A 21,144-nucleotide genomic window follows, 5' to 3' on the forward strand; every position below is an offset into this window, starting at 1 on the left:
TTTGCCTGTTAGAAACCGACTGTTTTCGCAAAGCATGTTATTCTTGCTCTGAAAAGAATTAAACCCCTTTCTGTTAGCTTGGACTTTTTGTTTACCAGCTTCAGCTCACACTTCTTTCCATATTTGTAACTACCTTGCTAGAAATTTTTTTCATTAAAAAGCCATCACCAAAATTAGCTGAGACACCAGGATATCCAAAATAGATTAACATTTACAAAATTTCAAAGCTTCTAAGTAGCTAGCTACTCTTCCATGGTTTCTTCCACAATAATCCTATGAGCTAAGAAGCACAGTTGACCATATTTAAATATAAATATAAGCATATATATATGCAACATAAGCATATATAGAGAGACACAGAGATCAATATATGTACAGATATAGATACAGATATACATGCATACACACTGCACACACACAAATATTTATTTTAGGGCATGTGGTTAAAAATATTGGGTAAAAATGGTGGCAAAGATTGTTCTAGAACCTAAGACTCCTGACTCCCAAACTATCGTTCTTTAGTTGATCTGATTAGACCCTAAAGTAAGCAAGTAACCTTGGCTGTGCTCCTTAGGATAGGGAAGGAAAACACTTTGCAGGCATTCTCTCTCCCTCACTTCCCCTGAAATTGCTTCCTGTGGCTCTGAAACCTCACTGAACCCACACAGCTCAGCCAGGGCTCTCACACTGAGGCTGCCAGGACAGCATTGCACTAAGCACACTGAGTCAGAAGCCTTGACTTCCAGTCCCGATGCTGCCATGGCTTGACTGTGTGACTTTGGGAAGTTACTTAATCTTCACTTACAAGAGATTCCAAACTCTTTACTTTGGCCTTCAATGCCTCACATATCTCTCCGAGCTCATCTGGGGCCACTTTTCCTCCTTCTCAATCTACTCCTACCCTCCTGGCCTCTGAACAGTCATAAAACTCAACAGTTCTTTTGCATTTGCTGCTGCCACTGCCTGACCCTCTATAAAGACACCTGCTTCTCTTCCTAACATAAAAGACTTCTTCAGAGAAGCCTCCTCTGAGTACACTCTCTAAAGTAGCCCCTCTTTTTCTATCACTTTATAGCACTGATCACAACACGTGATCATCCTGTTTATTATCTGACTTTCTTCTCTACCCTTAAGGGCAGGGACTTTCATGACATCCACCATCAAGCCACCAGTACCTGTCACAACACCTAGAACAGTGTAGGGATGTGATCAATACCAGATAGATGGATGGATCATGGATGGATGGATGGATGGATGGATGGATGGATGGTTGAATATACTGGATGGATGGATGAATGGATGGATGGACGGATGAATAGACAGGGTACAATTTTTGCCACAGATGCACTTCTCCCTTCCCCATAGTTGTTATGGATGTCAGGGAGATACAGCATTGTGTTCCCTGGAAAAACACATAAAAACTCAATGAAGAAAATAAATATGGTCAGTACTCTAGCCACCTAGAGATAGGCACCATCAACATTCTTGGATACATCTTTCCAGCCTTTTCTCTAGTAACCTTTATGTGTACAAACATACACACTATGTACAACAGTAGGATCAAATTGATATACTCTTTTGAGACCTATGGTTTTCACTTCTCAATATATTATAAATATCTCCCTGTCTGGTTAAATATTCCACATCCTAATTTTTAAAGGTAACTTAAAAAATATCATTTGGATACATTCTTTATTACTAAAATTTGTCTCATTGCGAATTTTTTTTGATACCTGAAACTTCAAAGAACATAATTGTTTATAAATATTACACATTTCTATCTGCTTTCTTAAAGTAAAATCCTAGAAGAGAAATTGCTGGGTCACAGAGTGTAAAGAATTTAAGGTTATTCGTGAATCGGCAAATTGTCCTCTGACGCTTGCACTTCCCACTGGCAACAAAGACCACTGCCAGTTTCCTCCACTCTCATCCCCACTAAACATTGTTTGTTTAAATCATAGGGCACTTATTGTAATTCTTACTCAAGAAAACATACCCACTTTTGCTTACTGTAATAGTCAGAACATTGAGCAGCACTACTGAAATAACATTCATAGGGAAGGGTATAACTGCTAATGGGGTCTGAGGCTCAGTTGCCTCAGCCGCCCCATACAGTGAAGAGGAAGAGCATGGAAGAATTCCAAAGGAAGAGTTTTGGGGATTCAGATGAAGTCCCTGAATTCAATGGAGCCAGGAACTACTGACATGTACTTTCTGGTGTCCAGCATCAGTAAGTTCTGAAATCTAGTCTCACCTGAGTACAATACCCAGTGCCCCATCTCCTGTGTGAGCTAAACAGAGTTCTTCTTGCCCTTTTAGAAAGCAACCAGCCAAGGAGTTTCCTCTTTTCCTCCAGCTAAACCTAAACCTCTGGTGTCCAATTCACACTAAAACACAAACTGTCTCAGGACACCCCAAAGTCAGACTGCCATGAAAAGAGCTGGTTATCTCTTTCACTGTGGGGAAGTGGTCTTGTTTAGTTTCATATTTTACAAGAAAAGAGGCTGGGCACAGTGGCTCATGCCTATAATCCCAGCACTTTGGGAGGCCAAGGCGGGTGGACTGCTTGAGCTCAGGAGTTTGAGACCAGCTTAGCCAAAATGGTGAAACCTCGTCTCTACTAAAAATACAAAAATTAGCCGGGCATGGTGGTGTACACCTGCAATTCCAGCTACTCAGGAGGCTGAGGCATGAGAGTACCCTGAACCTGGGAGGCAGAGGTTGCAATGAGCCAAGATTGTGCCATTGCACTCCAGCCTTGACGACAGAACAAGACTCCGTCTCAAAAAAAAGAAAAAGAAAAGAGGCCTTCATTAGATAATCAAAGGTAGCCACTCTACCTAGGTAAGAAATAAAGACGTTTACATGATAATATTCAGCCATGAGACACCGCCCTATGTAGGAAAAGAACTCCTTGCTGAAATGAAAGCAATCCAGAATTACTAACATGGTCACACTTCTTTTTTATTTGTTTAGAAAAGGGGGATTAACTTGGAAAGTTGTAGTATTTATTTGTCAGGCTCTTTTTTAAGTTAAAAAAAAAAAACCCTTATATGCCTATGGCTTCTAAATCCTGGATCTACAGTAATTCCGCCTATGCAACCCTCCTTCTTTTGAATAAACATTGTACAATCTTCTGGATTTCTCTATGACTTTTTTTCATACTTGTGAATCTGTTTGGAAAGAAAAGAAAAAGGAAAGCAGGGAAAAAAGCCTTCTGTTTTTCATAACGTCTAATCTTTTTCCCCATTGGCATTCACCAGATGTTGCTTTGGATCGGAAGATAAATATTAAAATCTAAGCAAGAACAAAGCGAGCTGTTTACTGGGCAGATTTTTCAGATGTTCTCTTGAACAGTTGAAAAAGACAGGAGATGCTTTGATATGCAGGCTGGCTGGAATCCACAACGGAATGGGCCCTCCAAGAGAGTTGTAGCCCCTACCACGGCTGCCAGTCCGCATCCCACCCAGCCTACACTCCCTGATGGCTCCATCAGTCCATTGGCCAAGCATTTGTGGGGAAGTTCAGGGAGGGAGAAGGTAAGATTACCTGACAAAGAGGCCCGAGAACGATGGAAACATTGACTCAGCCCAATGATCTGGCACAAAGAGGCATTGGGAACTTTCCTCACAAATGTAGAGGTAAGGCCACGATTCGAGCATTCGCTCTGTCCCCACGGCAACTGTCAAATCACACTGCACATAGGTGTGTCTGGCAGCCTCACAGCTGTCCTCCTCATGCTTCAGGCCACACAGGAAAGCCAAGGACACTGCAGGAAACAGTCACCGTTAGGAAAGAACCACAGAGAGAACCGAAGGCCTCTAGTCCGTTTCACAAATGAAGTTCCTGTGTCCTCCCTTGACCAATAGGAATATGAAGTTAGCAGTTTACTTTTTTTAAAATGTATTATGTATGTGTAATGTACACAGAAAAATGCAAGTATCATTTTTGTAAAATATGAATAATCATCATAAAAAAAACCTCTGGTAAATTTCCCAGCCAACATAAGATATAAAACACTTGTAATACACTTAAATCTGAGTGTTTCTCCCCAAGTCCGTCCCTTTCCTCCTCATTCTCAGAAATAACCACTTGACATTTTTTAAATAGTTTTATCACAAATGTTTGTATCCCTAAACAAGAGATTGAGTTTTACTTGTTTTTGAACTTTATCAAATATGATACAGGATAAAATATTCTTGGGCCTGCTTTTTGCATTCTGTGTATTTTCAAGATTTATCCACATTACTACATATAACTATTGTTAATACATTTTCACTGCTGTTCAATATTGTATTGCATGAACCTACCACAATATATTTATCTATTCTCTTATCAACGAACTTTTTGGTATTTCCCAGTTTTTGCTACTAAAAACATGTACAAAATTTCATTTAGGGTGCATGCCCATCAAGGAAATTTCTTATTCAAAGAGTAGGTACAAGTTCAACTTTACAAGATAGTGCCATACTGTTTTCCAAAGTAGTTGTGCCATTTTGTGTTCCTACCAGCCGTATTTGTAAGTTCCCATTACTCCATATAATTACAAGCACTTGAAACTATCAGACTCTTGGCAGGGCGCGGTGGCTCAAGCCTGTAATCCCAGCACTTTGGGAGGCCGAGGCGGGTGGATCACGAGGTCAGGAGATCTAGACTATCCTGGCTAACATGGTGAAACCCCGTCTCTACTAAAAATACAAAAAATTAGCCGGGCACGGTGGCGGGCGCCTGTAGTCCCAGCTACTTGGGAGGCTGAGGCGGGAGAACGGCGTGAACCCGGGAGGCGGAGCTTGCAGTGAGCCGAGATCACGCCACTGCACTCCAGCCTGGGAGACACAGCGAGACTCCGTCTCAAAAAAAAAAAAAAAGAAACTATCAGACTCTTAATTTTTGCCAATCAGGTGTGTAAAATAGCATTTCATTGTGGTCTTAATTTGCATTTCAATCATTACTTTTAGGTTGACCAATTTTTTTTTTTTTTTTTGAGACAGAGTTTTGCTATGTTGCCCAGGCTGAAGTGCAGTGGCACAATCTCGCCTCACTGCAACTTCCGCCTCCCGGGTTCAAGCAATTCCCCTGCCTCAGCCTCCTGAGTAGCTGGGACTACAGGTGCACACCACCACGCCCCGGCTGATTTTTTTGGATTTTAGCAGAGACAGGGTTTCTCCATGTTGCCCAGGCTGATCTTGAACTCCTGAGCTCAGGCAATCCACCCGCCTCAGCCTCCAAAGTGCTAGGATTACAGGCGTGAGTCACCGTGCCTGGCCAAGTTGACCAATTTTTTATGTTTGGTAACAGTTCATATTTTCTCTTCTATGAAATTCCTGTTTCTCTCATTTGCCCATTTTTCTATTGGGTTGTTTGTCTTATTGACTTGGATAAGTTTGTGGATTTCTTGCTTTTCATATAATTATAAACATTAACATGTTATAGAGATAAAAAGCAAGTATTTGAAGCACTCTGACTCTCAGGCCATTTTTTTCTGAGTCCTGACACACATATAAAAAGCACATCAAGAGGCAGACTGGGAACAATCTTTAACTAGAAGATGAACAAAGCTCCACATGAGATGGTTCAGGAGCAGCTCTGTCTGAAAACCTTAATAAAGAGGGAAAAAGAAAAAAATCTCTGTAGCCCGATTCCTCTGTAGCAAGCCTGCCCATGTGAGTATGCAACAAAGGTTATCAAGGGCCGTGGGCTTAGACCTGTGCTTCCCCACCTCATTACAGTGCTGCAGCAAGGGTTACATGAGATAAGTACATAGGAGAGGGTTTGTAGTTATGCAATCATGCCCAAAGAGTACTATTGTTGCTGTTATATTCTAAAGCACCTGGCACCTAGGAGGTTGGCTGTGAATGTGTTTTGAATGAATTAGAGCAATAAAAATGACTGACAGTAGGACTCTTGTATGAACAGACAAAACATAAGAACTTTCCAGTTAGTAACCCCTAAGGCAAATAAAAACAAGTTCTACACCTATAAAATAATGAATTCATTAAAAGTGATTAAGTAGATGCAAATTGACAAGCTGGATTATGAAAATCACCCAGGGCTGGGGATCAAAATCCACGGGTTTTACTCAGAGTTTTGCCACTAAATAGCTGTGTGACCTTAATCACTTTCACTTTCCCTGCCTTATGGAAAAGTTAAAGTTTCCATGAAAACATCACGTGGTATATAATTCAAGGTACAAACGCAAGAAAGCCAAAGAGCAAAGATTTTGCTCATTTTAAACAAACACAAAGTATTAGTTTCACCTAACAGGATGTTTTGGCAACTCATTACAAGAACAAGTAAATTTCTCCTATTGTTAGAAGTGCAATTTGTGGGGATGGTAAAAATGGGTGACCCCCAAAATAGCAAAAGCACATTTGTAGAGCCCCCTGCTTTAACTCCCCCTGCCCCACACATGTAAAGAAAACATATTAGTCCTGTGGCACCGGCATAAACAAAACAATAATTAGGAACGTTTGAGTTCGGGATCATTATCTGTAACCTGGAATGTGAAACATCACTCTATTGTACAAAGTCAAACTGAAGAAAAAAACTCAAAGCATGGGTCAGAATTCAAAGCGACCTTGGTAAATGAGAGACGTTAACAGAAATAAACAAAAGAACAAATGCAAAGAGTAAGAGAGTAAACTACAAAAGAAAAAAGGAAATCATATAAATATGAGGAAAGTCCAGCTGTGTGCAGCCATGGTGGAAACACGTGCGCACACACACGCACCCCTTGGGATAACAGTAGGGAACAGAAAGCTTATTAACCAGCAAGACGGCACTATAATTTTACAAACAAATATGGGATCAGATGATACACAGGCATCTTACGATGTTACCCAATTTGACCAGAACTTGCTTGTATAGAACAGCTTCCTCGTTTGGAGCTTCAAATCAGAAAAGAATGTAGGATTTCAGAGAGGGCTGAGAAGTGAGATACTAAAATGCTTACTTGGAAAGTTTCTGATTCAGTAGGGCCCAAGAATTCACATTTCTAACAAGCTCCCAGGTGAGGCCCCTGCAGCTACTGCTCCAGGAAACACACTTCCACATCCACCGCCATAGAGGAACTGAGATTACTCAGCTTTCCAAAGAACCACCCGCTGATTAAGATTGAAAAAATTAGAGTAGGGGAGCATCCATTAGGCAGAGGATGGATTTCTCTGAGAAGAGCAATTGCGAAACACGAGTAAGGGTTGCTGCTGGGAAATTCTCCTCTGAAAAATCTTTAAAAATACAAGTGATTCTTAGCTAACTTGGTTGTACTCAATCCTGTCTGAACATGGAGAAATTAGTAGTAGTTTCTAGTAATGTCTAAGACATATCCCCTTTGACAATTTGATGTCCATTATAGACCTGCTTCCTAGGGAAAAAAAAAAATACACAATCATATACTCGAAATGCTTCATCCAGTTTCAGCAGGTTAACAGAATCCCCAAATCCCATCTTGGATCTTAAGTAAGAAATCTCTGGAATTGGCTCTCACAATTTCCTCTCAATCTTTAGACATTCTGATTGAAAGTCTTTTAAAAGACTTTTTTATGAAAGGAAAATTAGTTAAACTATGCATTTCTCTAAAGTGTGCATTGCACAATCAATGAGTGTTTGGTGACACCTAGTGGCCATATAAATAGTTACAGTTTCCAACTCATTTTCCTCTTTAAAAAAATCAAGGAATGCTGAGTTCTTTTCTAAATCTTTCTAAACACAATAATTTTTTCATTATTCTTCCCCTAGAAGTTATAAAACCTAAAATATCACAACTTACCTGACCCTGAAACTTCATTGACTTTTGTCTTATACTAGTTGAAACTAAGTGTTTTGAAATAGTAACACGGGGCTTTTAAAAGTATATTAATTTGAGCAGTGTATATGTGAAAGCTTTTTCAAAAAATGTAGCAGTATTAGTTAAAAATTAGAGCCTATAAATGTGCAGTCTTAGCTTTCTGTTTCCACTGTTTCCCAATCTTTCATTTATTCCTCATCAAGCATTAATTTTGCACATATCCTTGACAACACTGTTCCAAGCTGAGGAGGTAGAGTAGTGAATCAAACAGACAACGTTTTCAACTTCAATCTTCTATTGTGTCCTAAATTTCCCATTGTGGAATCTATCTCTCTTCCATAATGTTGTGCTTATATACATGATGATAATAGGAAACTCAATTTCTAGCATTTTAAACAAAAATTTTTTTCTCCTCCCCTTCTTCCTCTTCCCTCTTCCCCCTCCTCCCTCTCTTCCTTCTCCTCTTTGTATAAGACAACACAGCACAAACTTCCATCACAATAGCATTATCCATCATTAAATTCTCGTCCAAGCTCAGGTGATGTGGTGCTTTCATCATTCTGTAAATCTTTAGCCCACATTCAAGTTGCAGACAAATAAGTTAGGAATAAAACTTACAACACTACACAGAAAGGAGGTATGTAAATGGTTAAGTGCACTGGTACAAGATTTACGATTAGGCAAACAAGATAATCACCTGGCTCAATATGAGCTATCTCAAATGCAGTAAGGTCCTGTAGTAATAACAGGAATTTCTTCCTTCTGACTCTTTTTTTTCTGAAGCTCAGTGGGGTATTACCATGTGTTGTGAATCCCCAAGCTTTGCAACTTCCTCTCTCATCTCTTTCCCCACAAAGACATGGCTTCTCACACCACAATTTATATGATGGCTACGCAGCTTAAAGTAGTGAGCAATTGTGGTGTTTCACTGAATAAGAAATAAGTAATTACATGAACATTGGAGAACAAGAAGACAACATGAGTGTTTGCTCTTTTGCCTGTAATAAGAAACCGAAAACTGAACACACAAAGCTAATTTTCAAGTGATATCCAGCTTGACAATCTCCATCCCTTTACTGGTACCTCCAATAAGCGGATGTCTTCAGCAACCTCACCTCAGAACAAAGCTAAGAGCTTGTTTCCTCCGTGACTCCTATAGCTGTCATTGAAACTAATATTCAGAATTCAGAATTACTTCCTCCGTCATCCTAAGACTGCAGTTAAGAACACAGGTGATAAGTGATTCAATATTCACCTAACATTGACCTATTAATATGACAAAAGTTATTATGAATCATTGTAACAGGTGGCCCCAGATTCTAACTATCATTTTATATAGGGAGTAGAGAAATTCTTTTCCTAGGCACACATAGAGAAATTAGTAGTCAGTACAGCATTAATCACAAAAATAGAATTAACCAAAGAATATCATTCCCATATATATGCTTTAAAATGTATGTGTGTGGCATCTTTACTCACCATCCAGGGGCAGAACCAAGCAGCTGAAGGCAGACACTGTAGCATTAGCCAGGACTCGGCAGGGAGCACCACACACAGCAGCTGAGACATTCCCTGGAGAAAATCCTGCTCCAAACACATGCACCAGCCTTCCACCCAGGCAGCCTTTAAAGACAAAGGTACAAGCTCATGATCACACATGCAAACCTCCCTTCTCTACTCAACCCAAAATTCAAACCTTTGCTTCCTCACTACCCATCCTTCTTTTCACATCCTCAGAATTCACACAACTGGCTAGAGGTGCCTGCTGGCCTCAGTTTCCTCTCCACTCAGGCTCTGGCCTTGGTTCTGTCTGATCCCAATCACATTCAACACCCTATTGTGCTTTATATAGAAAATTAATGCTTATTTATAGTTTTTAAACTTTTTATTCAAAGAGCCATAAAATGAAAATAAAAATTCCCCCAACCACCTGACTCCCTCCCTGGAGGTATCCAGGTATAGAGTTTCTTATGGCTCCTTCCAGAATTTTCAAGCATCTATGTTTCTGATTCAAAGGATTATTCTATCCATATCATTCTGGAACTTGCTTTTTTGCTTCAAAGTATAGCATAGATATTTTTCCAAAACTCTATGGATACAGTTCATTTTAATAGTTACTTAGAATTCCATTATAGGGCCATGATACAATTTATTTGACTACTTTCCTATCAATTGAAATTTCCATTATTTTTCCTCTTTTGCTATTGTTAATAGTGATGCAATAACAGTACATGTTTTGGGACATTTGTATGAGTAAAAGTAGTCCACATTTCTAGTTCACACTGAGATACAGAGTTCGCATCACTACTGCCGTCATACCAAGTCTAGGTGGTACTTGACTAACTCAAAAATAATGCTTTTGTTTAAGATGCATTTCTTATTTCCCTGCTCTTCCATCATAAAAACATGGAATCTTAGGGAGTAGAAAGGGGGATTTGGGGATCATCCAGTCCAAATTCCCTTATCAAATAAGGAAGCTGAGTTTTAGAAAAGTCAAGCATAAGTTAGTTAAATCAGTGACAGACTAGAGCCAAATCTCAGTCCCCACAGTGTTCCACCAAGCTGAGACCAAATTTGTTCTGAGAAATGTCTTAGTACTTCGTCAGTCTAAGATTCTGTTTCAGTAATTTTTTCTATACTTTCTAAATCATAACTAAATTTGAACTATCTCAAGTGCAATAAGGCTTTAAGTGAATAGAAATTGAAATCTTTTCTTCCCTGGAAGGAAAGCCTAGGCAATTTTTGGTATATCTAAAGGGAGAAAACAGTTCAATCAGTTTAATTGTTCTATACATTTGGCTTATTATTGTTGAAATATGAGTCCACTTGTGAAATATTACAAAATGATAAAAAAAAAATACTTAATACATTTTAAACAATGCAAATTGGCAGACATGGCCTAAAACTAAGTGAAGGCATTCATGTTCTTAAATGATCAAATTATGAGCTCTTACAAATGGTGTTATTTAATTTAAAATACAAATTTAAAACACAAATCCAGTTGTATTTTACAAATTTAAAATACAAATTTAAAACACAAATTTAGAACACAAATTCAGTTAATGCATCAAATCAAAACACAATCAAAGATTTGCACAGTTCCCTTGATATGCACAGTTTCTGTGAAACTGTGCATATGCAGTGAAATGCACAGTTTCCTTAATAAAAATAAATTTAAAAAGCTTCATAGACAGAGCATAACAAAGACAAGCCTCAGGAAGGAATTGGGATTGTAAGAAGCCAGTGGGCTTCTCTTTCCTTCCATCAGGCAAATCATGTTAATTTTCTACTTCCCAGAAGTGAAAGGAGCCACCAATTCATTTACATAAAGAAAGTGTGCTGTCTTATTTGCTTGACTTACCAAAGTTCTCCTTCACTGCTGTAATAATAACTCTTGAGGTGAACACCAGGACAGATGAGGCCCACCCTCTGATGCAGTCATAGCCTCTGACATGGTACTCCCCGGCCGGAAGGGAAGGGACCATGCACTGAAGAACGGTATGGTTACCAGAGACACCCATGCAGGGTGACATTCCTATAAAAATGTCAATGTTTGCAGCTCCTGAGATCTGGGCCACTGCAAAGGTTAAGATGCCATCGCTCTGAGAAATAGAGATCAATTCTGGGGTAAAGGCATTGCTATAACCAATGACTCCTATGTGATACCAAAGTCCATCTACCTCTATTTCCAGGGCAGCAGAGCCATTCCCTGTGGGAACAATGCACCGGATGAGCTCAGCACCGATGTTCACCATCAGGCAGGCCTGCTGGTCAATGTAGACTGACGTGGTGTTCTGTCCTCTCAGGCCTGTGCCCTCTATGGTCAAGAGGCTTCCACCATGTATGCTGAAATTCTTAGGAAAATAATGAAACACTTGGGGCATAATGTAGAAGTGTCTGGAAACATTACCAGAACAAGCATACCCATTTCTTGTATAAAAAACTGACAGGTAGTGGGGTCCTGGGGCCAAGTCTCTTGTCTGGCACACAACATGGCTTGCATTAAAAAAAGTTACATTGCAAAGAAGTTGATCATCCACAAACACCATCGGCTCATCAGCTGTGGTGCCTAACCTCTCACCCCTAATCAGCACAGTGGTCAGAGACCCACTGGTGTTTGTGGACAAGGTGTCCATGACAGGACTTGCCTCTTCCCGTATGAAGAGAGTGCAATTCCCGTGACACTCACTGGTTATCCCATTGACCAGGACCGTGACGTTCAGGGAGAAGGAAGCTCCAGGCAAGGGGTCACCCTCCAGGCTAACCTGGCAGAGAATGGTGTGGTCTCCCAAACTCAAAATCTCACAAGTAAAAGGACCCGAGAGGTCAACCCGAACCGATCTCGTTCTAGAGTTAAGAAGCAACCCCCTCACAGTGAGTATGGTCCCACCACACGCCGAGCCCTGCGATGGGAAGATGGCCATTATCCGAGGCGTCACTGCAAATTGCTGGGGCACCGCAGACATGTTAGCAAATCCCATCTGCTTCTGACGTACTTGCAGAGGATAGATGCCGGCCTCCAGACTGTGAAGAGGGATGGAGCATCCAGACAGGCTTGAGTTACCCTGGAAGGACTGTGTCTCAGCATCACAGTTCAGGTTCCCCAGAAGGATGACTGAGTTGGAAAGGTTACTTCCTCCCACACGCAGGCTCAGGCTGCTGTTTGTGATTTCGCCTTGCATGGCAGTGACTACTGGTGTTGCTGCTGCTTCATACATGAAAGTGAAGCCATTCCCCACCAAGCTTGGTGAAGGACCATGGGCGAAGGACCTGTTGCCAGCCCAGACCTCCACGGCAGCTGGGACAGTGGGAGCGCCTGCATCGGGTATCTGGGGGGCCGGCAGGGTCTCACACCAGATGCTCGCCTCCGTTAAGTTCACAATGTCACAGGACCAATTGCCCACAAGTACCCAAACCGAAGCTGGGTCCCTGCTGAAGCCTATTCCTGAGATGCTGAGGATGGTCCCTCCTAAAGTATGAATATGGAAAACAAAATATTACAGCTGAAATTCTTAACTAAGAACTCACAGCACCTGTGCAAGTCCTAGGGCAATTAAGTGGAAGGTAGGACATGTGTTAGTGAAACCTCAATTATTTTTTCTCACCCACACCAATGCTAAATTTGTGATTATTTAGACAGGAGTCAGATGTGGTAAATTCACATAACAGTAAAATAATACAAATTGTTATATAGGAAGGATGTCTTTAACACAAAGTTTTCAAGTACCTTTGTATATCCTAGAAGGCACCACTTTAATCAACTTATACACTAATGAAAAATCAAATTTCTTAATCTTCTTATCATATGTTATATTATTGGACACATTATCCTGTATGCTATATATAATTTGTACGTTGTCCTGTATACAGTCAACTAATATGCTAATGAAAAATCAAATTCACTGAAGTCTTCTATCTTCTATATTGTTCTATATAATAGTCCAATATTCCACATATTATACATTCTATTGTATTCTATTTATTGTACCATATATTCTATATTCCATATACAGGAGAGACATTAAAAGTCATTGCATCGTGCTGGTAAATTTGCTGCTACCTTCATAGAATCTTTGACTTACTCTCCAGTAGAGAGGCCATCAAAGATCAAACCCCATCTTCAGGACAGGATTGGAGTAACATGACCCACAGCATAACCAAACTGTGCAACGTGGCTTTTAGGAGGATTTTACTACACTCAAAAAGGATAATGTGCTATCTTATAGACGGTCACAATGATCATTGACATGTCACTAGATCACTTTCCATTCTTTCTGAAAACAGTTTTAGTGATTGATCTATTTGTCTTGTTCTTCCATCTCCCATATCAGCAAGTGTGTTTCTATTTCTGAGCCCTTCATCTGTCTCTCTCATGGAAAGTGAAGTCCCACAGATTCAATCCTCCCCTCCTTGCATGCACAGCATCTAAAGGGCGACTGTAGGACATGCTGCCCTTGTTTTTCTCATATCCACTCTAGAGTGCCACCCATCAGATGCTTCATCCTCTTTTCATTAGTAAAACAGGCACATCTCAGCCGGGCGCAGTGGCTCATGCCTATAATCCCAGCACGTTGGGAGGCTGAGGCAGGTGGATCACCTGAGGTCAAGAGTTCGACACCAGCCTGGCCAACATGGTGAAACCCCGTCTCTACTGAAAATGCAAAAATTAGCCGGGTATGATGATGGCTGCCTGTAATCCCAGCTACTTAGGAAGCTGAGACTGGAGAATCACTTGAACCTGGGAGGCAGACACTGCAGTGAGCCAAGTCGGCACCATTGCACTTCAGACTAGGCAACAAGAGTGAAACTCTGTCTCAAAAAAAAAAAAAGAAGAAGAAGAAGAAGGAGAAGGAGAAGGAGACTGAGGTGGAGGAGAGGAAGAGGAAGAGGAAGAAGAAAGAAGAAGAGAGAGGAAGAAGAAGAAGGAGGAGGAGGAGAAGGAGGAGAAGGAGGAGAAGGAGAAGGAGGAGAAGGAGAAGGAGGAGGAGGAGGAGAAGGAGGAGGAGGAGGAGAAGGAGGAGGAGGAGGAGAAGGAGGAGGAGGAGGAGGAGGAGAAGGAGGAGAAGGAGGAGAAGGGGGAGAAGGAGGAGAAGGAGGAGAAGGAGAAGGAGGAGAAGAAGGAGAAGGAGGAGGAGGAGAATGAGAAGGAGGAGGAGAAGGAGGAGGAGAAGGAGAAGGAGGAGGAGAAGAAGGAACAGGAGAAGGAGAAGAAGGAGGAGAAGAAGGAGGAGGAGAAGGAGAAGAAGAAGAAGGAGGAGGAGGAGGAGAAGGAGGAGGAGAAGGAGAAGAAGGAGGAGGAGAAGGAGAAGAAGAGGAGCAGGCACAGGCATATGTCCTTATCATAAAAATTCTTTAATTTCCTGAGCAAATGAATCACCAAGTTTTAACACCCTTTTAAAAACACCCCTCAGTTCCTGGAGCCTGAGGAAAGTTTCTCTCCTGTTTCCCCTCTCTCTGACCTCACTGGCAAATTAATCCAGAAACAAAGTCTGAATATCCAGCAAATAGAATTGCTGGATAATTGATAACAGTCACATACGAGCCACTCACCCAGCAGGGACCCACAGCAAGGCTCGATGCTGAAAACTTCTGTGAGGTACTGGATGTGGAGATCAACCCTACAGAAGATAGGGAGATGGTAAGGAAATAACTGACAGAGGGAGATAAGAAAGAGTAAGCCAGAAGAGCCATATGTATTTTGAGGAGAAGAGCAAACTGTCTGTATAAGGTCTCTAAGATGTGTTCCAATGTTACGATGTTCATGTCTTTAACCCCTAACTTCCGAGGGAAAAAGAAAATACCTAACTCAAAACTAGAATGACCTAGCTGAATGCCAGACCATCAAACAAACCTAAAATTAACGCAAGTGGCCACCTCACCCTTGTGAGTGAATGCTGATCCCATTGATAGAGACAGAAATTCTGTGGAGGCCAGCTGAAAGTGCAGGCAGTGCCACCTCCAGGCCCCACGCTGACTGTGTGTGAACCAGAGCCAAGGCATCCTGGATGTGGACTTCCACATCCAAATCCGTATAGTTCACCAGCCTCGCCACTCCAATGACCAGGGTCTCACCGCCTGTGTTGAGAAGAATCCATTAGCCTCTGAGATGTGGGGTTTGTGGGCTCAATCATCTATTCAATTCTAAAACTGTCTTTTTGGATTAAATACACAGTCACCCCTAAGCATAATACTCTAAGAGTTTTGATACCAACCTAAATTTTTCAAGAAACTTCTAACACCATTTTTTTTTTTTTTTTTTTTGAGACACATCTCATTCGGTCACCCAGGAGTGCTGTGGTGCAACCTTGGCTCACTGCAACCTCGATCGCTAGGGCTCAAGCATTCCTCCCACCTCAGCCTCCCAAGTAGCTGGGATTACAGGCATGTGCCACCACATCCAGCTAATTTTTGTATTTTTTGCAGAGACAGGGTTTTGCCATGTTGCCCAAGCTGGTCTCAACCTCTTGGGCTCAACCAATCTGCCTGCCTTAGCCTCCCAAAGTGCTGGGTTTACGGGGGAAAGCCATGTTGCCTGGCCAAACAACTCTTTTAACAGAGATATGGTCTATAACCTCAATGGTATAAAGAGAAAAATTGGCAGTACGATTGTATTCAAGAGACACTAACTTATTTTCATGCAAAGGCAAACCAAGAAGTTTGCAGAGCTAACAGTCTTTATAACCAGCAAATAGCACCACATATTGGTTTCTCAACCTCCACTTTTCTACTGGTAGAAGTCTGAAGCTATATTTGAGTGTGCACTGAACCTTACAGTAATGCAGTATATGAGTTTAGTAGCTCATAACTGACAGAGTACTTTCATGTATGTTATCCAACTTGGTCCACACACTATCCTGATTATTTATATGGGGCAATTAATATGACTGGCATTTTGCATTTGAGGAAACTAAGCTCAGTAGCCACAGCCTCACAGCTATTAATAATTAGTAAAAAAAAAAATTTTTTTTTAAGTCAAGGACTGAGCCCAGTCTTCTGTCTTGCATTTCAATGCCTTTTTAGTTTAATTAGCAACTCTATTAAAATATGTACACTATGGGCACTTTCATGCAATTTCTTTTAACTCAAATATTTATTGAGTACTATGAGGAAGATGCTGCAAGGGGCACAGAATAAGTTAAAAACAGACCCTGCCCTCAAAGAAGCCTCAACGGTAGCAAAATGGGTGACAAAATGGCTTCAGTAAAAGATATACTATAAGAGAGGTGAAAATTAAGCACTGGGATTGTTCAAATCAGAGCAACATTATGAATATCAGGAAAGATGGAATGGGCAAGATGAGAGTTGAATTGGAGTTTGAAAGATAAATCCGAAAAGAAAGTCATAGAGAAGAGGGTGCTTATCATTTGTTTCTAGAAATTCCACGGTTTTATCCAAAACATTTCACAGCACTTTCTCAATCAACCAGTGGCTTGGAGAGAAAAAAAGAGAATTGGGTGACATTCTGGAAGGTACAGGTAGGGTTCTGTTGTAGGGATAGACCAAGTTGATGGTGGTTCTAGGGCCAAAGACCAAGAAAGCCAAGCCAGAGGGATGTCTGCTTAACTCAGTGGACGGTAGTGACTACCAAAGACTTCTAAGCAAGCAAAAGATATGATTAAAACTGTTCTTCCAGTCTACAAGATAAATTGAAAAGATAGATGAGGAGAAATCCAATCTGCAGACAATTATAGTCTTAACCAAGTGGACCAAATCAAGTGGGCAACAGTAGGAGTGGAAATAAATGTCCTCACCTTTCCTGTGTCCCAGTGTGGCCACTGAGACATGGCTTGGACTAAATAAAGCATCTCTAGCTCCTTTAGCCTGTAACGTTTGAGGACTACTGCAGAGCTGGTATCTATGGGATGCCATGGCCAATTAGATGAGGAGGAGAAAGAGGTTGCTTGAAAGAGAAAAGTGAAAGAAGAGGGATGTGGTGTGGTGGGAAGACTATGAATCTGCATTCAAATCCTTGATCTGCCATTTTACTACCTCTGTGACTTTGGGTGATTTACTTACAGCTCCCAAAGCCTTGGATTTTTCATCAATAACATGGTTAATAAAGCCCATCCCATGTGGTTTGTTATAAGGATTAGGTTAGATATCCTGGGAAAGAATGTGGCATGATATAGTACACAAGAACGCCTCAATTAACTTTATTTTCTTCCTTGCTCCCCATTCTCTTGACTGCAAGTCTTCCCAATCTCTACTGGGAAGTCTGAAGCTTCAGTGTAGTAAGTTCAGGGGATTTCAGTGCTGATTAAGGAAAAAGACATGACTACGAAGTGGCAGTAGCAAAAAACAAGCATTATGTGGGTAGTATTTTGACAGATTCACAGAGGAGGAGGAAGTCTCCCAGCATAAGACCTTCCACAGGCAGCAGTACAGGGCCCGCATCCAGAAAGGGAAGAAGGCAAGGGAACTGGGAGGGGGTGAGAAGATGAGAGAGGGGGGGCTCTGTGTCCAGATGACGTCACTCAGCAGCCTGGTGAGTAGCCTCTGGGACAGAGAGCTCCAAAGGCATCAGAGGCTTAGAGTATTTTATAGCCCCAGGGTTTTCTTACCTATGGCTGATTGATGGGTGCAGTTTCATGGGGCATGCAAAGCAAGAGGACTTTAAATGGCTAAAAATATGCTTATTTTGGCTACATTGAAAACAAGTGGATGTGTAAAAGTTTGAATTTAGCATTGGCAGGCTTTTGAGCTAATGGATCCTGGGGTGCTATGAAGAAGTAAAAAAAAAAAAAAAAAAAAAAATAGGGCCAGTAGACAGGGCCTTTCTTTGGCTTGTTTATAAAGCATTCAATATCTGGCAAAATGATAGCATTCATTTCAACAAAGATTTATTGGCGCTTACTCTATGTCAATTCCTGGACCAGGTACTTTTACCTGCTTTATCTCCTATTTTCATGATTACCTTGAAAGAATTATTCCCACCTATCAAATGAAGGAACTGAAGATAAAAGAAGTTAAATATCTTACCCAAGGAATATGGTAAGTTCAACTAAATTTGGCCTAAGGCTGTCTCTGTACCTTGAGTCTCTACATAAAGAACGGCAACCCAACTTTGTGATAAACTGAAAGCCTCAACTACCTGAGCCTCAGTTAATCACAGGCTGCCAGTTGATCAGACCATGCTCCAGTAAGGCAAACAGGGAGCTGTTTCTGGCCTCACTTCCATTTTCTGTCTATAAATGCTGCCTGTTCATGTGGCAGAGTGCAGCTCTCTGAATCTTTTCTGGTTCAACAAGTTACTATTAGTCTTTGTTCAAACAAACTCTGTTAAATTTAATTTCTTGAAAGTTCTTCTTTTTAACAAGTGGTTGAGCTGGGATTCATGCAGATTCCATTTTTCCTGACTGTAAAATCTAACACTAAAGGTTCTGCGCATCAAATTCACCACCACTCCCCATCCTGGGTCCCTCTTATGCTTTTATTTTCATTTCATCTCAGCCTCACAGTGATCATCAACATCATCTCTTGGATGGACATGTGCAGCACTCGAACTTAAAAGAGGCATTCCCAAAAGGCTACTACACTTTGTGGATTTTATAACATGTTCCTCTTTATTCTGCTTGTAGAAGGATTTAAATGCAAGTATAAATTTTTAAAAGAATGCATTACATTGTATGTATCAACAACATAACTTTGGAGCTCTTGGTCAATTGTCAAGCTAATCCTAGATGCCTCTGAGGCACTGATATAACATATTTATTCTTTTCATTACAGGTAAGAACTTTTATTAAAAGCCAAAAATCACTGAAATCTGAATATAACACGCAGCTCCCCCTCCCTTTTCTACCTCATTGGGAAGAATCTATACCACTAAGGAATTTTACACACTTCAGTCGCCTGAGGCAGCAAATTCTTCTTCTGCACTATCTGAACTGAATAATATTGGAAGCTAAAGGACACTTCTCTTTATTTATGTACTCTTGGGCTATGGAAAATGAAAACAGTACCAGAAAAATTGAGTTCAGGCTTTTTCTTTGGGAAATATGATGGTTTTTTTACAATAAACCCTTAGATAATGGCTGCCACAAACCCTGTTATCTGGCATTCAGTTCACCAGAAACGGAAGTTACCTGCTACTCTTCCAAATCTATATGGAATTACATGATAATAAATTATTATAATTCTACCTTGTCATATCCTCTGAATCATCAAAGAAAAATTATTCCATGTAGTAGGTGCTAATGAATCCATTATTTTTATACATAGAATGTCTCAAGAAACAAGAATTCTAAGTTAATCAGAATATCCCATTCTCTAATTATATTAAATAACTGCTACAATAGAACCTGCTGTCAAAAAGAAGTATTTTACAGTTAACTGCAAGTAGATAAGTACTTGGTATATACAAACAGATGACTGTATTCAAGTTTTAGACAAATTACTTATTCTCTCCATTCCTTAATTTCCTTATCTGTAAATTGAAGCTAATAATCCTATAAATTAGTGGTAAGGATTAAATTACATCTATTATATGTTTATGCTATCATTATTGTCACTTACTAAATGCTCGAGAAACATATTTTGAATTGTAACTTTTGAATTCCCACATCCTTTTCATGATGGAAACTGTCCCATCTGTACAATGGTTCCATTTTACAGATGGAAAAGAAAGTATCAGGAGATTGATTTGATGATGGCTAAGATGAAGAAAGCAATCTCCTAGTTTTCAGGAAAAAACTTAAATCCAAAATATAATAAATTTCAGAGGATATTGATTGCCCTTTTTATAGGATCAATGCTCTAAGAAGAAAAAGATCTTGCAGTATCACATATTTTACCTGCTATGTTGCTTGTGTTTCTGCTTAGAGTCACAATAACTGGATTTAAGGAAGAGACATATGTAAATGCTCTGGGAAGAACTGCAGAATGGTTCCCTCTGATCACAGTCACATTCACAATGTGTCCATCTTTCCCCTGAAAAATCAATTTTAAAAATTAAACCTCAGTTTTATTTTAAAGTGGGACTGACTTAAGGGAAGAGAACTCCATATAGAATTACCTTTAAAAGTTAATTTTAAGAAAGTTGTTTTTAAAGGGTATATTTGCTACTTCCAAGTCTCTCTCTTCCCCTAAACCCTGCACACCCTCCCCATCCTGCCCCCCGTCCCCAACACAGAGTGATAAGTGCTTGGACTAGTAGTCAAGTGCAGTGTTAGATGCATAAGGACATGCTCTAAGGGGTAAATAAGAATGATTTGCAATTAACACACCAATTGTTTCTGCAAAAATATGGCAATTTCAAATAAATATCTATACCTAGCTAAACTATCCATCAAGTATGAGAGTACTCTCAGGCATGTGAGAACTCAGAAAATTTCTCCATGATACATTCTTTTATAGGATGTACTTATGGTTATTATCTCATAAAATAAATAATAATTTAAATATATATAATTTATATTTAATATAAAATATAGTTATATTATCTCATAAAATTATATATATATATATATATATACCCAAGAAACAGTGACTCTACCCAAGAAAGCAATCAAAGTAAGCACTAGGATAAAATCTGTAGAATAAACCTGGAAAATAAGCAGGCTAGATTGAAACAGGAGAACAGAGATAGCTTCAAGGAAAATGAATAACTGACATTCATTTTTATTTTGGAACTTTTATTAAAAGATGTTGGATTTTACTTATAAGAAAGACATGTTGGCCAGGCGCAGTGGCTCACACCTGTAATCCCAGCATTTTGGGAGGCCGAGGCGGGTGGATCACCTGAGATCGGGAGATCGAGACCAACCTGATCAACATGGAAAAACCCCATCTCCACTAAAAATACAAAAAAAAATTAACTGGGTGTGGTAGTGCATGCCTGTAATCCCAGCTACTCAGGAGGC

The 21,144-nt window shown here is 40.3% G+C and overlaps 1 protein-coding gene across 1 annotated transcript in view; it reads right to left on the minus strand.

Annotated features, from left to right (window-relative positions):
• The window catches only part of PKHD1 (PKHD1 ciliary IPT domain containing fibrocystin/polyductin), a 629,203-nt gene that overhangs the window by 555,358 nt on the left and 52,701 nt on the right, over positions 1–21,144 (minus strand). The window contains 6 exon segments of the mRNA XM_021937365.2: positions 3,550–3,769; positions 9,266–9,409; positions 11,148–12,755; positions 14,837–14,904; positions 15,166–15,361; positions 20,077–20,212. Of these exon segments, the coding sequence (XP_021793057.2) occupies positions 3,550–3,769; positions 9,266–9,409; positions 11,148–12,755; positions 14,837–14,904; positions 15,166–15,361; positions 20,077–20,212 (2,372 nt within the window).

This window comes from Papio anubis, chromosome 6, assembly GCF_008728515.1.
Source record: "Papio anubis isolate 15944 chromosome 6, Panubis1.0, whole genome shotgun sequence".
In the NCBI taxonomy this organism is placed as follows: domain Eukaryota; kingdom Metazoa; phylum Chordata; class Mammalia; order Primates; family Cercopithecidae; genus Papio; species Papio anubis.